The 14,139-nt window shown below is 52.9% G+C and overlaps 1 protein-coding gene across 1 annotated transcript; it reads left to right on the forward strand.

Moving 5' to 3' along the window:
* The first annotated feature begins 6,159 nt into the window (after window positions 1-6,159).
* Window positions 6,160-11,258, forward strand: Crabp2 (cellular retinoic acid binding protein 2). Its single transcript, XM_057793979.1, has 4 exons — window positions 6,160-6,344; window positions 10,054-10,232; window positions 10,401-10,517; window positions 10,881-11,258. Exons 1-4 carry the CDS (start codon window positions 6,275-6,277, stop codon window positions 10,929-10,931), a joined length of 417 nt encoding a protein of 138 aa, XP_057649962.1. The 5' UTR covers window positions 6,160-6,274; the 3' UTR covers window positions 10,932-11,258.
* The last annotated feature ends 2,881 nt before the right edge of the window (window positions 11,259-14,139 follow it).

Consider the following 14,139-nt stretch of genomic DNA (forward strand, 5'->3'; position numbering starts at 1 on the left):
CTTTTGTTTGCGGTAGGAACAGATCTACTCTATTCCTGGAGCATAAGAGCTGGCAATTAGCCACACCTGTTGACAATAACCTTGAGAGAGCAGAACTCTGGCCAACGCTAGGTGGGACCTTTTTTTTTTTTTTTTTTTTTTTTTGGTTTTTCGAGACGGGGTTTCTCTGTAGCTTTTGGTGCCTGTCCCCGAACTAGCTCTTGTAGACCAGGCTGGCCTCGAACTCCCAGAGAACCGCCTGCCTCTGCCTCCCAAGTGCTGGGATTAAAGGCGTGCGCCACCACCGCCCGGCCTAGGTGGGACCTTTTAGAGGTAAAGCACACTAACCTTAAAGGAACTAGAAAGTTCCAAACTCTCTGACCTTTGGTCAGCGTGAAAACAGGCTCACATTTCTGGGCCTCCACAAGGAGCCTGTCCAAGAACTCGTTCTGTAGACCAGGCTGGCCTTGAACTCACAGAGATCCGCCCGTCTCTGCCTCCTGAGTGCCAGGATTAAAGTCTGCGCCGCCACCGCCCAGCTTATTTGCATTTCTATATCCATAGTCCACCACTAAAGGAAGTTAGGACAGGAACCTGGAAGCAAGAGCTGATGCAGACTCTATGGAGGGGTGCTGCTTCCTGACTTCCTCTTCGTGACTTGCTCAGCCGGCTTGTTTTGTTTTTTGAGACAGGATTTCTCTGTGTAGCCCTGACTGTCCTGAACTCACTCTGTAAACTAATCTGGCCTAGAACTTGGAAATCTTCCTGCCTCTGCCTCCCAATTGCTTAGATCAAGTGCATGTCCTACCACTGCCTGACCACAGTCTGCTTTTTTATAGAACCCAGGGCAACCAGGCCTGGCCCCACTAACAATGGGCTGGGCCTTCCACTGTCAATCATTAGTTAAGAAAATGCTTTACAGGCTTTGTAATGGACTGATTAAAAATGCCGTGGATCCCCTGCGGCTGCAGCAGCAGAAACGCTGCGGGTCCCGAGAGCAGTGACTGTTGCAGGTCCCCGAGCAAGGGCAAGCAGGCGAGAGGACAGATCATTACACCCCCTTCTGTCTCTGTCTCTGTCTCTCTCTCTCTCTCCTCTTCTCCCCTTCGGAGATGTGCGGCACGGTCTCGTTGCGTGGCCCATCTGTCTCTCCTTGTGGGACTGGCTGCCCCATCGAGGTCTCTCACCCACCGTGCGGCTCCCTGCTTGGGACTCACTGCCTCTCGTGGACCACTGCAGCCATTTGGGGAACTATGCTATCCCTGTCTGGGTCTGGCGGCTCTCGGGACCCGCAGCCTGCCGCCCCTTCGGGTGCCTGCAGCATTTTACCCAACCCATAACAGCTACTAACTATGAAATCCAGAAAATACTGGCCTCTTTGATTCCCCAGGGACATGTTCTTGCCAATCCCCAAGCTCCAGAGCTCCCGCTATGGCTTGGCCCAGGTCAGTAGGGGAGTGGCAGGCAGGAGAAAGTTGGGAACATCATTTGGGCAGCATACTGCTCTGCTAGGCTAACAAGTTCACAGGCCTCAGGCCCATGCCCTCTGGGAGTGAGGGACACTGGGTCCTGACAGACCAGATGAGGTACGGCTGGTTCTGGCGCAGTTTAGTTTTTCTTCGACAGCTGGCATTTCCAAAACTGGTACCCACAGAGAGGAAAATCAGAACTTGCCACTTCAAACATCTTCCCCCATCTTGTTCATGCTGCCTAGAACAAACTATTAGATGTAGGTCAGTATGGAGCCTCCTCGCCCACCCCTGCCTACCCAGCTCTCTGACTTTGCTCTCAGAAGGGATAGGAGTGCAGGTCAGGTGAACAAGGCCCTGGCCTGGCAAAGGAACCAGACTCTGAATTCTATTTTTTTAATCTGAACCTTTATTATTACTTAATTGATGTGTCTGTGCTTGGCTGCATGTATATTGTGCATGCCTGATGCCCAGGAAGGTCAGAAGAGGATATCAGATCCACTAGACCTAGAATTAGAACAGTTTGTGAGCCACCATGTGGGTGCTAGGAATCAAATCTAAGTGCTTTTAGCCATCTCCATGCCCAGACTAAAGTCGGGTAACCCTGCTAATCTCTGCTTGTCCAAGATTACAAGGGTGGGAGGAGGAGCCTCCAGGAGCCAGATAATTTCCGAGTACAGGAAATCAGAGGAGGGTCCCGGGTCCCAGCTCTTTTTCTGTTTCCTACTTTCAGAGGGCAGGAAAGCAGCACCAGGGAAGTGACAGGATTGGGGTTCTCTTGGGCAAAGTGGCAGAGTTGTGTGTCCTTTTCAGAACAGGCCACTTCCCCAAATGCCATAAAACCCACCCACCCTACCTGTTGGACTTGCCCATGGCTATAGCCCCCATCCCCCCCCTACCCTGGCTGCTAGGACTGGGTGCAGGACAGTGTTAGTGCAGATGGATACAGTACTAGGAACCGGCCCTCAGGGCCAACCCAAGTGTAACTGCAGGTCAGTTTCCATGCAGGGGACTGAGACTCAGTCTGGACACGTCCTCAGCCAGTGCATCCCTACCCCACCCTCTTGTCTTCCTGGCTCAGCCAGCCCAACCCAGCCCAGCCCTGAGGAGAGCGTTGGCAGCTGGAGCTGGGAAAAGCGCGGCAGAGCCAAGAACAATAGAGGCCCCGCCTGGGTGCCGCATCGCCTGGGTGCTGCACAGACCCTCTTCTGGCTTAAGGTAGCCCCTCCTTCTGCTGGAGCCCTTCCTATTGTTTCCTCTCAGGCTCCTGTGTTGTCCTCCTGGCCCTACTTTCCTCCCTTCGCCAGACCCCAGGCTAGCCCCGCAAGTCATTGCATCCTCTGCCTTGGGGCAGGACCTTCCTTTAACCTCCGTTTCCTCAGGGTCCTCTGTCCTCCGCTCCTAGCTCTCAGGGAGTTCCCTCCTGCACCCAAATGTTTCTGGGAGGTGAATTGCTTCCTTCCTAGGTTCCTGACCCTATCTTTCAGCTTTGGGGCTGTATTACCCTCCATTCTGTTACAATGACAGAGGCTTGGTCTCTAAACCAGGAGACAGAAGGCACAAGAGTTCCTTTTGCATGGAGGACTCTAATGGAGCAGAGAATGCTGGATCTAAGCTCTCTGTGCAGTGGAGTCCTGAGGGTGTAAGGGCTCAGGAGACACGGCTTCTCTTCTGACACAGAACCCCACCACCACCGCTGTACAAGTGCCCAGCCCAGCCCGGCTGACTTTCGTTTTGGAAGTCCAAGTGGACAAACACTGACCTAATAGCTGCTCTGAGTGAAGTCATCTGCCAGTACTAACCTTGGCAGAGAATCTCTGTAGTCCTGGTTGGGGGTGAGTGTAGGAACTTTGTGACTTTCCTACTCCACCCCCCCAGTCAGCCATGGCCCCGTCCATGATGGCCTGGGTGGTTCCTTTCTTCCACACAGCCTCATGGGAAGAGATACAGCAGACAGAGGTGTCTCCTGTTCCAAGCCCCGCACTGCAGTCCTCCACCACACTCTACCCGACCTATACTTGTTCCCTGCTGCCATCTCAGCCCATCTCCACTCCTTTCTCCTAGCCGCACAATGGAACAAAGCACCAGAATGTTCCTTCACTCTCCTGAGCTTGCCTGCTTCTTCCCCCACTTCACCCTCAGCCTGCTCCTGCTTTCCTAGTTTCTCAACTGAGGTTGAGGGAGAGGGAGCCCCAAGAGGGGTGTAATCATGAGAGTGGGGTCACCTGGGGCAGAGCTGCAGCAGATTTGGTTATAATTGAAAAGCCAGAGGCACTGGGAAATTCCTTTCCTTATTGATCCCAGTGGGAAATTAAAGCCAGTAGTGGGGCATGGAACTCTTATTGGCTGCAGCTCCTCCCATCCAACCGCTCTGGAGCCCTCGCCCCTGCCCCTTGTCGGTTGCATCCCCCATCCATCTCTGCCAGCCCTCCTAGTGCCTTCCAGACCCCCTCATTCCCCAGCTGCTCACTTGAGCACGCCCGCTATTCCCCTGGAATAAAGGGCTGTTGGAGACCGAAACCCCCAGCTCTGGTTACTCCGCATATGTCCCCACCCTCACTCTCCTTCAGCAAAGTTGGGGTGCTTGGAGCTCTGGCCCTAAGCTGCCAAACCACAAACACATCTGGAAAGAATTCCCCGCCCAGTCCCACTTCCCTTTGTCTTACTTCTGTCTCTGGAAATCCTAGCCAGTTGCTAGAGGAGGGGGTGGTGGGGAAGAAGTATAGGGAGTGGGCCCAGAGCTCCCACCCCCAAGCTCCAGCTTCTGTGGCTCTTCATCTGGTCTGTGATTCTCAGAGCTATCCCAGGCCTCCTTCCTAGGCTACCTAGGTGTCTTGACCCTGGTGGCCAGCAGTAAGGTTCTCAAGGCTCCTGGAAAGAGTGAGGGCTTGCCCTGCCCTTTTCTTTTGCATGAGGGAGAATGCCACCCAAGTAAGAGAACGGGCTCCCCTGCCTATGGGCTCCAGGAGTCTGGAGATAAACACAATGACTGGTTGAAGAGGTAGGGACACTGGAGGGGAGGGCAACAGGCTCCTGTTTTCTGCCTTGTTCTCTCCTCATTTCTTGGGTTAGAAGCCATATTTCACTGTCAGAACTTTAAATTCCTTCATTGTACCTACAGCAAGACGACACTGGGGGCAGGGCACGTGCGGGGCGGGGGGGGGGGGTACTCCAGCCTGCACTCAGAATGTCCCCTTTTCTCTCCAGCTCTGCAGCTGTCTGCGGTGAAACTGCTCGACCTGGTGTCCTCTTTCTTCCAGACGCCTATGCCCCTTATGTCGTCCCCTCCGTCCCCAATGAGCTCTCCCTTTTAAAATCTGTATCCTGAGACTCAGGCCAAAGTGTCCCACTCCCTTCTGGGTGGTGGAGAATTCGGGGGCGGGGGCGGTCTAGAAGCCCTTCTGAGAGGCAACCTCTCTTCCTCATCCTTCCAAGTTTTCAACACACCATTATTTGGAGATTGCCTCGACGTGGGCCTGAGTGGCTGGACACCGTCTGGCCTGGCTTTGAGGTTAATCCTCCAAACCCAGTCCACAGCTCAATTTGATTCCCTCGAAAGCCTGCTAGTCTCGGGTTCACCGGGTCCAACCTTGGCCACGCTGACGAGGAGGGGCCAGGCAGGGACCTTGTTTAAGATCCTGGGGGCGGGGGTGGGGGTGCATGTAGGAAGGACCCCGGGAGGCTAGTGGTGGACTCTGAAGCAAGGGCGAGAACTTCCCGTGCCTCCAGGCCCTGCCTGTCGTCTCTGCTTCCTGATCTCTAGGCCTTTCCACTGGGGCTTCACCCACTTAATAACCACCCGCAGAGGGGCAGGCCCGCCTGGCTTTCAGTTCAGTGTGGGGACGTCGCACACCGAGACCACCCCCTCCCTGCGTAGCCAGCCTTTCCCCAGCCCCAGTGGCATCTCCGCGCACAGGAGCCCCCGCGTCCTCCTCCGCCTCCTTGTGGCCCAGGGGGCCGGGGGAGCGGAGCCATAGAGAAAGCTCCTTAATAAAAAGTCGTGTCAAGTGATTGGCTGTGACCTCTGCCCTCCTAGCCTCGCGCCCGGGGGCTCCAGTTTAACCCTTCGTTGTCCGTCCGGTGCTTGAGGAGGAATGAATGAGTTGCCTTGTGCTCACTTCAGGCGTTACCAGGTACTACTCGAACCCAGAGCTGAGTCGGGGTGGAGGAGAGAGCGGCACCTCCCAGTCACCCAAAGGAACGCCTGAATTCTAAGCCTGATCCAGTTCAGGCTCCAATGGGGTACGAGTTTGACTGCCAGTTGCCGGGCCCCAGTTCCTGCTCAAGTGGGGTCTCCAGATGTCTGGCGCCGAGCTGTCCAGAGCACCGAGTTTGTAGAGGGCTAATAGGAACTGGCGAAACGGGACCTGTGTTTGTCCTTCAGGCCGTGAGAGCGGAGCATCCATGACTAGGCGAGGCGTGTCCTGTTCTTGCCATAGCATAAACCCTGTGCTTGTCCTCTGACGCTTCCCTGTCCGCCTACTGATGCGGGAGAAGGGTATCTTGGCCCTTAGAGAACCACAGACCCACCCACAGTTCTAGAAACAGGCGGATTCGGGAATGGATGGGGATGAGGTGGCCTCAGAGCAGGGCCCCCAGGTGGGGTGGAGGGCGGGGCGGGGGGCGGGGCCGCCTTTATGCACCGGCTGGGTATAAAAGCCTAGAGCGCCCGCGCCCAGTGGCTGTGCGATTGTCTTCCGCGCGGCTCGGACCCCGGGTGGAAGGATTAATTTTGTAAAGGGGACAGAGAAGTAGTTTTGGGCTAAAGAACGCAGCGTCCAGTGCTCCAGCTGAGGATCTAAAGAGAAAACCACCTTGCTGCCACTATGCCTAACTTTTCTGGCAACTGGAAGATCATCCGATCGGAAAACTTTGAGGAATTACTCAAAGCTCTGGGTAAGGAGGTTTTCGAGCGCTGGGAAGGGGGTAAGAAGGGCGTTTGAGTCCTTGAAGCTGAGGAAGTGAAGGTCTCAAAGAAAAGGAGGACTAATAAGGGGTGGGTGCCTGGGAGTCTGCGTCCCAGAAAAGGGGCGTGTCGGATACTCAGGGTCTGTGGCATCAGGCCCCGGACTCTGAAATCCTATTTTCTGAGGCTGGGCGCCCACCAGTGCCAGCTTCAACAGTGACTCAGAGGCTGTGAATAAAGTAGAAAGTAGAAGCACGAGATTAGACTGTGTGTAGGGGTTGGGGAGGGGCGTTGGCTAGCCTCGCCGCCTTGACCTGCTGACCAGGGAGGGCACCTGGCCCAGCTCTGAGAATCCGGTATACAGGCAGGGAGCCCTAAGAGACATTCCAAGTTCTTTCCACGTACTCTAACAGTAACCCAATCCCCGCGACAGGTCCCTGACTCCCAACATTTGGCTCCGCCCACCAGGTGGTCCACCGCTCTAGCTCCCTGACCCTCCCCCACTTGCTTGCACTTTCCACTCTGTTTTCCCGACCCCACCCCCACCTGTGAGACAAATATTTTCCTACAGCAAAAGGCTCCAAAGCCCTAAAATCGCTCTGGACAATTACCACTTTCTTAGATTTCAACAATGTCATCGTGTGAAGCACCAATCCCCATTTCCGAAAGTTCCTTAGTCAGGGACCAGCTGCACCCCGAGCAGCTGGGCTGTTTGCCAAGGGTGGGAACACAGACTCCACAAGACAGGCCCTTCGGACCTAACCTGCCCACTTCTGCTGCCCTTCCAGGACTGGCCTGGAAGGAAAGGAGAGACTTCTGAGGGGAGATGGAGTTAGCCACCTCAGGGAGTGAAAACAGCTCCAGCGCCTTCCATTTCTGGACTGACTGGAGAGGAACCCCGGTTGGGCTGGGAAGCGGTGTGTGTGGGGGGTGTACCCTTTGAAGAGCTAGGGACTGTACAAGAGCAAATCTGGGGCTAAAAGGAATGTCGCGAGGGGAGGGCAGCAGGGCCTCAGTTCTCGTCTTTCCTTACTGTTAGTCAGCTCTTTGTGTCAGCTAACCGCAATGTTTCTTAGAGTCATACCCATTTTTCTTGCTCCTCCCTTGCTGGAATTAAAGATCAAAGGACAGAAATTTTCTTTTCAGAAAATCTATTTCCATTTCCTCCCCATTTGCTTTGAATTCTGGACCCCCCTCCCTGGTGGATGTGGAAGCCTGGCATCACCCCCAGGTTCCAGCAGAGAGAAAGGCCCAACCCTGTTATCTGTCTTCAGACTGTTTGCCCTCTCTGTAGGGTCTCTTAGAGCCACGCGACTTGCTAGGGGGCAGACTGAAAACAGACCTGTTACACAAACTGTCCTGTGTCAGCCCAGGTCATCTGAGTCAGGCCCCCAGCTCTCTGGGCACCAAGGACTGGGTGGAGGGCGGTGTCTTCTGAACCCAGGCTCTGCAGACTCCTCAGGACCTGCTCTTTTGTTCCCCGCTTTGGTTTTTCCAGACAGGGTTTCTCAGCAGCTATGGAGCCTGTCCTGGAACTCGCTCTGCAGACCAGGCTGGCCTCGAACTCATAGAGATCCGCCTGCCTCTGCCTCCCAGTGCTGGGATTAAAGACGTGTGCCACCACCGCCTGGCTATTCTATTCAATGGTCAATATTATGGAGGACGCTCCTGGTTCACCATGGCAGTCAGGGCAACACAGCAGGTCTTGTGTGAGGTCTGGGACTGAGCGCAGTGTCAGCCTTCCACTCAGAAACTGCGGCAGAGCTATCGAACGTGTGTGGCAGCAATGGCAGTTTGAGTGACTTGCCCCCTGGTGTGCTCTTGAAGGGTTGGTTCTCCTTCACCAACAGACCTGGAGAGGTTGGGGTAGAGCCTTGTGTTGGTGCTCCCACCTTCTGGTTGTGTCTGCAGAGGGGTGTTCTCCATCTACACGGGCCTCTTCATAACTGGGGACAAGGAAGGCACAGTATATGAAGACACAGAGACCCTGAATATACAGAAGCCAAGTGGGAAGGCCTAGAGGACCGTGGGGCTTGAGACCTCAGAGTGAGGAAGGGGACACTACCCTTTTCTTCCCCCTTCCTCTTCTCAGAACAACAGAGCATTCCTTTGAAGACCTCCTGGAAAGGTCGCAGAAGCCCAGAGGCTGTCTGGCGCAGGGACCCTTGTTCAAGCCTAGTTTTGACTTTTTGTTTGTTTGTATATATTACTTGCACAAAATAATGGGTTTCACAATGTTCTGGTTTCTTTTCTTTCTTCTTTCTTTCTTTCTTTCTTTCTTCTTTCTTTCTTTCTTTCTTTCTTTCAGAACAGGGTTCTCTGTATAGCCTTGGCTGTCTTCTTGCTCTGGAGACCAGGCTGGTCTCAATCTCAGAGATCTGCCTTGCTCTGCCTCCCGAGTGCCAGGATCAAAGGCATGTGTCATTACTACCTTTGTCTTGATTTTTTTTTTCATTTTATTTGCTTTTATCTACAATAATATTATCAGAAAACATGAATGTGTGTCTGACCTTGTGAATCTAAGTTCTTAAACACGGAGCCATAAGACCATTTGAAGAAGCTACTGTCCATTTGATAGTTAAGGGGTGTGAAGCTGAAGAAAGTTAAGCTCTCTGCTCAGCTTGGTCACTCAGCTTGGAGCGGGGAGTATCTCAGCTTCTGGAACTTACTCCCCAAGCCTCTGACTTTCTCCAGAGAGAAGTATCTTTCTCAGTTGAGAATCTGTTCCTCATTTTTGGGAGGGGTAGAGACTGCAAATGAGGACCTAACCTCATGCCAAACAGGGTGGACAGCTGGGACAGAGAGGAAAGTAGCTTTGCTTGCCTAGTTTACTGCACGTGGGCACAGGGCATTTAGTAACTTTCATAAGACTACCTCGGCCGGTCTCTGGAGCCAGGTGGTGAAAGGCCAGAGTGCAGTAAATTGAATTCTTGTCAGGAAGCCCATGGGGGAAGCTGCCCTAAGGATGCTAGGAGTGGGGTGCTGAGACTTGGTGAGTCCCATCCACTACTGGCCTTAGCCCAGGTAGTATTCTCTCCCTCTCCTCCCTCTCCTCCCTCCTCCCTCAAGCTCTAGCCTTTCACCACTATCACCATCCCCAACCCCCTCCCCCCCACCACTATCACCATCCCCAACCCCCTCCCCCACCACCACTATCACCATCCCCAACCCCCTCCCCCCCACCACTATCACCATCCCCAACCCCCTCCCCCCCACCACTATCACCATCCCCAACCCCCCCACCACCACTATCACCATCCCCAACCCCCTCCCCCCCACCACTATCACCATCCCCAACCCCCTCCCCCCCACCACTATCACCATCCCCAACCCCCTCCCCCCCCCACCACTATCACCATCCCCAACCCCCTCCCCCCCACCACTATCACCATCCCCAACCCCCTCCCCCCCACCACTATCACCATCCCCAACCCCCCCCCACCACTATCACCATCCCCAACCCCCTCCCCCCCCACCACTATCACCATCCCCAACCCCCTCCCCCCCACCACTATCACCATCCCCAACCCCCTCCCCCCCACCACTATCACCATCCCCAACCCCCTCCCCCCCCACCACCACTATCACCATCCCCAACCCCCCCCACCACTATCACCATCCCCAACCCCCTCCCCCCCCCACCATCAGGGCTCACTGTCTCAGGCAAGGTGCTATAGGGCCACTCTTCTCTCCCTGCAGGGGTGAACGTAATGCTGCGGAAGATCGCCGTGGCTGCAGCATCCAAGCCAACAGTAGAAATCAAACAGGAGGGCGACTCTTTCTACATCAAAACTTCCACCACTGTACGAACCACAGAGATAAACTTCAAGATTGGGGAGGAATTCGAGGAGCAGACTGTGGATGGGAGAGCCTGTAAGGTGAGGAAGAGGGAGCCCCGCCCCATCTTCTCAGTGTCCAGTTTCCCTAGACTCTCGTCAGAGAGTCTCTAGGAAGTGTAGGGTGCTGGAAAGGGGTCTCTAGTCTCCCTTCCATTTGCATTAGCCCTTACTGTGAGCTCAACTCATTTGGCCTCTGATCCCTTCCAGAGTTTGGTAAAATGGGAGAGTGAAAACAAAATGGTGTGTGATCAGAGACTTCTGAAGGGAGAGGGCCCCAAGACCTCCTGGACCAGAGAACTGACCAATGATGGAGAGCTGATCCTGGTGAGCCCTGCCCCACCCATCCCCTAGAAGACCCCTGCTGCCTTCAGCCTTCTCTGTCAGGTTCAAAAGTGACTGTGGTCACTTTCCTCAGCCTCCTGATGGGGCTGTTTGGAAATGCTAACCCTTTCTGTGCAACAACGGTGTGCCCAGGGGAGTTCACAGTTTCCCAACAGGCTATCCCTGACTGCCTCTGGGCTCCAGGAGGAAGTGGGTTTCTGCTTGATCCCTAGCAACGATGCCCAAGCAGTCTTGCATCTGCTCTTACCTATTTGGGTTTGGAAGTAAAGCTGTCTACTTCTCAACCCTCCCTTACAAAACCAAGGCTCCAGGTGCCTCACCAGCTAACTACCTCTACCCTTCTAGACCATGACGGCAGAGGACGTCGTGTGCACCAGGGTCTACGTCCGAGAGTGAGCGCCTGTCGGTCCAAGACAGGGTCTACGTCCGTCCGAGAGCGAGCGCCTGTCGGTCCAAGAGCTGCGAGAAAATTCTTCCCCTCCCTTCATGGGCCGCTAAGCTCCCTTCCTTGTCTGTCTTCCCAGCTAGCTCTCCCCTTACTCCTGAAGGTCACTCTTCCTCCAGCCTTTCGTTCTTTGCCTCCTCTGTGCCAGAGAGGAGTTGACTACAAAAGCCCGAAACCCCTTCCACCGCCTGAGCCCTCCCCAGGTCAGCAGGCTCAGTTCCATCCAGGGTCCTTCCTGGAGAAGACTGTCTCTCCGGCCTCAGCTCTTTATCCTTGTAGTCCGTATGGTTTAGAATATTTATTTGTTGATTTTATTAAAATGTTTTAAAAAATAAAATCCTGTGGTTCCCTGGGCAGTGGCAACAAGGGGCCCTGTTTCCCTTTCTGAAGTGCAGTGGGAGAGGGTGCTGTCCCAGCAGGTCAGCCATGTGCAGTGTGCCTCACTTGCCTGCCATGAGTGTCTCCTCTGTTCTCTTCCCCAGCCCTGGCCCCCTAATCAGACTTCTAGGGCAGTGACTCCCACTCTCTCCACCTGTTTTTTATAGTGGCGACATGCACTGGCTTCCCACATGGTTTCAGATGAGCCCATTAACATTCGCAGGCTGACCTTGCTCTTATCTGCGTCTCTCAGAGAGGGCTCTCCTGCCAGTCAGCACCCTGTATCTGCCAGTGTCCTTCCTCTACACCTCCAGACATCTCACATACCCTTTCCGTTCCTGGCTTCCCCATCTCCCAAGCTCCTTAGGTGCTCCTGAGCCTGCAGAGTACATATTCAGGTGTTCCAAAGGTTGTGGTCACAGGCAAGTTACTCAAACATCTGTGGGCCTCTTTTGTTTTTAGAACACAAAACTATCTTAAAGCATGGTGGCTTATACTTTTAATCCCAGCATGCGGGAGACTGGAGCACTCAGTGAGTTCAAAGCCAGCCTAGTACAGTGTGACTCCCATCTCAAAAGAACAGTGGCAGAGCTGGGGAGATGGCTTAGCGGGTAAGTGCGTGCTGTGCAAGCATGAGTACTCAAGTGTGGATCCTTAGAACTCACATGGCACAGCTGGGGGTGGTATAGCTAGATTCTTTCAGGGAGGTAGGAGGCAGAGACAAAAGCTTCCCTGGGGGCTCATGGTCTAGACTGGTGGACAGAGTGATGAACAAGAGAACCTATTTCAAACAAAGCGGAAGGCAAGACCGACACCTGAGGTTATCCTCTGACCTCCACTTGTGACATGGTATGTGTGTGTCTGTTTTCACACACACGTGTGCGGACACACACGCTCAAACACAAACAAACATCACCACCGCCACCAAAGACAAAAACAACTCAGGACTGGACATAGCTTGCATAGTACTAGAATACTTGCCTAGTAGTATGCCCTGAGTTTTATCCCCAGTACAGTTGAGGTTCGCACTGTAGTTTAGTGGCAGAACACTTGCCTAGCATGTGCTAGGCCTGGAGTTCCACCCCCACCACCACAAAGCCCAAACCAAACCCCACAAACTCGCATGATGTCTGGCTTATGTACTAGTAAATTCTCCCTGGGTCCAAAGTCTCAAAGACTTTCGCTGCCTCTCCTTATTCCTCTATCTTGCACATCTCTTGAGTTTTTGCACTGTCTACATTTAACCTTGACAAAATCAAAATGAGCTCCAGATGCAGCCAAGCTTACAGAGTTACAGCCTGGGACACGGACAGAGACATTCTCTACCCGGGTTCATCTCTTCACATCGGAAGCCGTGATTAGGCTCTGATTAGACTGCAGGACTGTCCTGGGGCCCGTCGCTATCAACAGGGCACAGGTCTAGTGGTGGGTCATAGCTGGATATGAGTCACACACGGCCAAGGGTCAGAAACCCAAAGGGTAGAAAGGCATTTTTTTTTCAATGAAGAAGGTCACTATGATACCACAGTTTCTAATCCACAAAGCAGTGTTTATAAACACTCACAAGGTGCTAGAGTTAAAGAAAATCTCATGAGAAATGCAAATCAAAACAACTCTGAGATTCCATCTTACATCTGTAAGAATGGCCAAAATCAAAAACACTGATGACAACTTATGCTGGAGAGGTTGTGGGGGAAAGGGAACACTCCTGCATTGCTGGTGGGAATGCAAGCTGTTACAGCCCCTTTGGATATCAGTATGGTGATTTCTCAGAAAATAGGAAACAACCTTCCTCAAGACCCAGCAGTATCACTTTTGGGTATATATCCAAAGGATGCTCAACAGTGCCACAAGGACATGTGCTCAACTAGGTTCATAGCAGCTTTGTTTGTCATAGCCAGAACCTGGAAACAACCTAAGTGCCCCTCGACCAGAGAATGGATAAGGAAAATGTGGTACATTTACACAATGAAGTACTACACAGCAGAAAAAATAATGACATCTTGAATTTTGCAGGAAAATGGATGGAGCTAGAAAACATTATTTTGAGTGAAGTAACCCAGACACAGAAAGACAATTATCACATGTACTCACTCATAGGTGGTTTTAAAACATAAAGCAAAGAAAGCCAGCCTACAAATCACAATCCCAGAGAACCTAGACAACAATGAGGACCCTATGAGAGACATACATAGATCTAATCTACATGGGAAGTAGAAAGTAGAAAAAGACAAGATCTCCTGAGTAAACTGGGAGCATGGGGACCTTGGGGGAGGGCTGAAGGGGGGAGGGGAGAGGCAGGGAGGGAGGAGCAGAGGAAAATGTAAAGCTCAATAAATATCAATAAAAACTGTATAAAAAATCTCATGAAGCGCTTAGCAATGGGAAGTTTTCAAAAAAATAATGGGCCGGGCGGTGGTGGCGCACGCCTTTAATCCCAGCACTTGGGAGGCAGAGACAGGTGGATCTCTGTGAGTTCGAGACCAGCCTGGTCTACAAGAGCTAGTTCCAGGACAGGCTCCAAAACCACAGAGAAACCCTGTCTCGAAAAAACAAAAAAAAAATAAAAAAATAAAAAATAATGGTTTGGAGCTGGACCTGATGGTGCTGGGGGTGCCGGCAGGAAGACAAGGGGTTTGAAGTCAGCTTAGGATACTTGAAACTCGGCCATAATAAAACTAAACTAAAAATGATGAGTTCAGCTAAGCTTAACAATGCACAGCTGAGTTCCTGGTGTATGGGACACTAAGGCAGAAGTAATGACTCCAAGACAGAGGCCAC

The sequence above is a fragment of the Chionomys nivalis genome, chromosome 18 (assembly GCF_950005125.1).
Source record: "Chionomys nivalis chromosome 18, mChiNiv1.1, whole genome shotgun sequence".
Classification (NCBI taxonomy): Eukaryota; Metazoa; Chordata; class Mammalia; order Rodentia; family Cricetidae; genus Chionomys; species Chionomys nivalis.

Bases quoted from the DNA above. Each gene is read 5' to 3' on its own strand.
- Crabp2 (XM_057793979.1), top strand. From the start codon at position 6,275: ATGCCTAACTTTTCTGGCAACTGGAAGATCATCCGATCGGAAAACTTT. The intron at 6,345-10,053 runs GTAAGGAGGTTT...CTCTCCCTGCAG, and splicing joins GGAATTACTCAAAGCTCTGG to GGGTGAACGTAATGCTGCGG. The intron at 10,233-10,400 runs GTGAGGAAGAGG...GATCCCTTCCAG, and splicing joins TGGATGGGAGAGCCTGTAAG to AGTTTGGTAAAATGGGAGAG.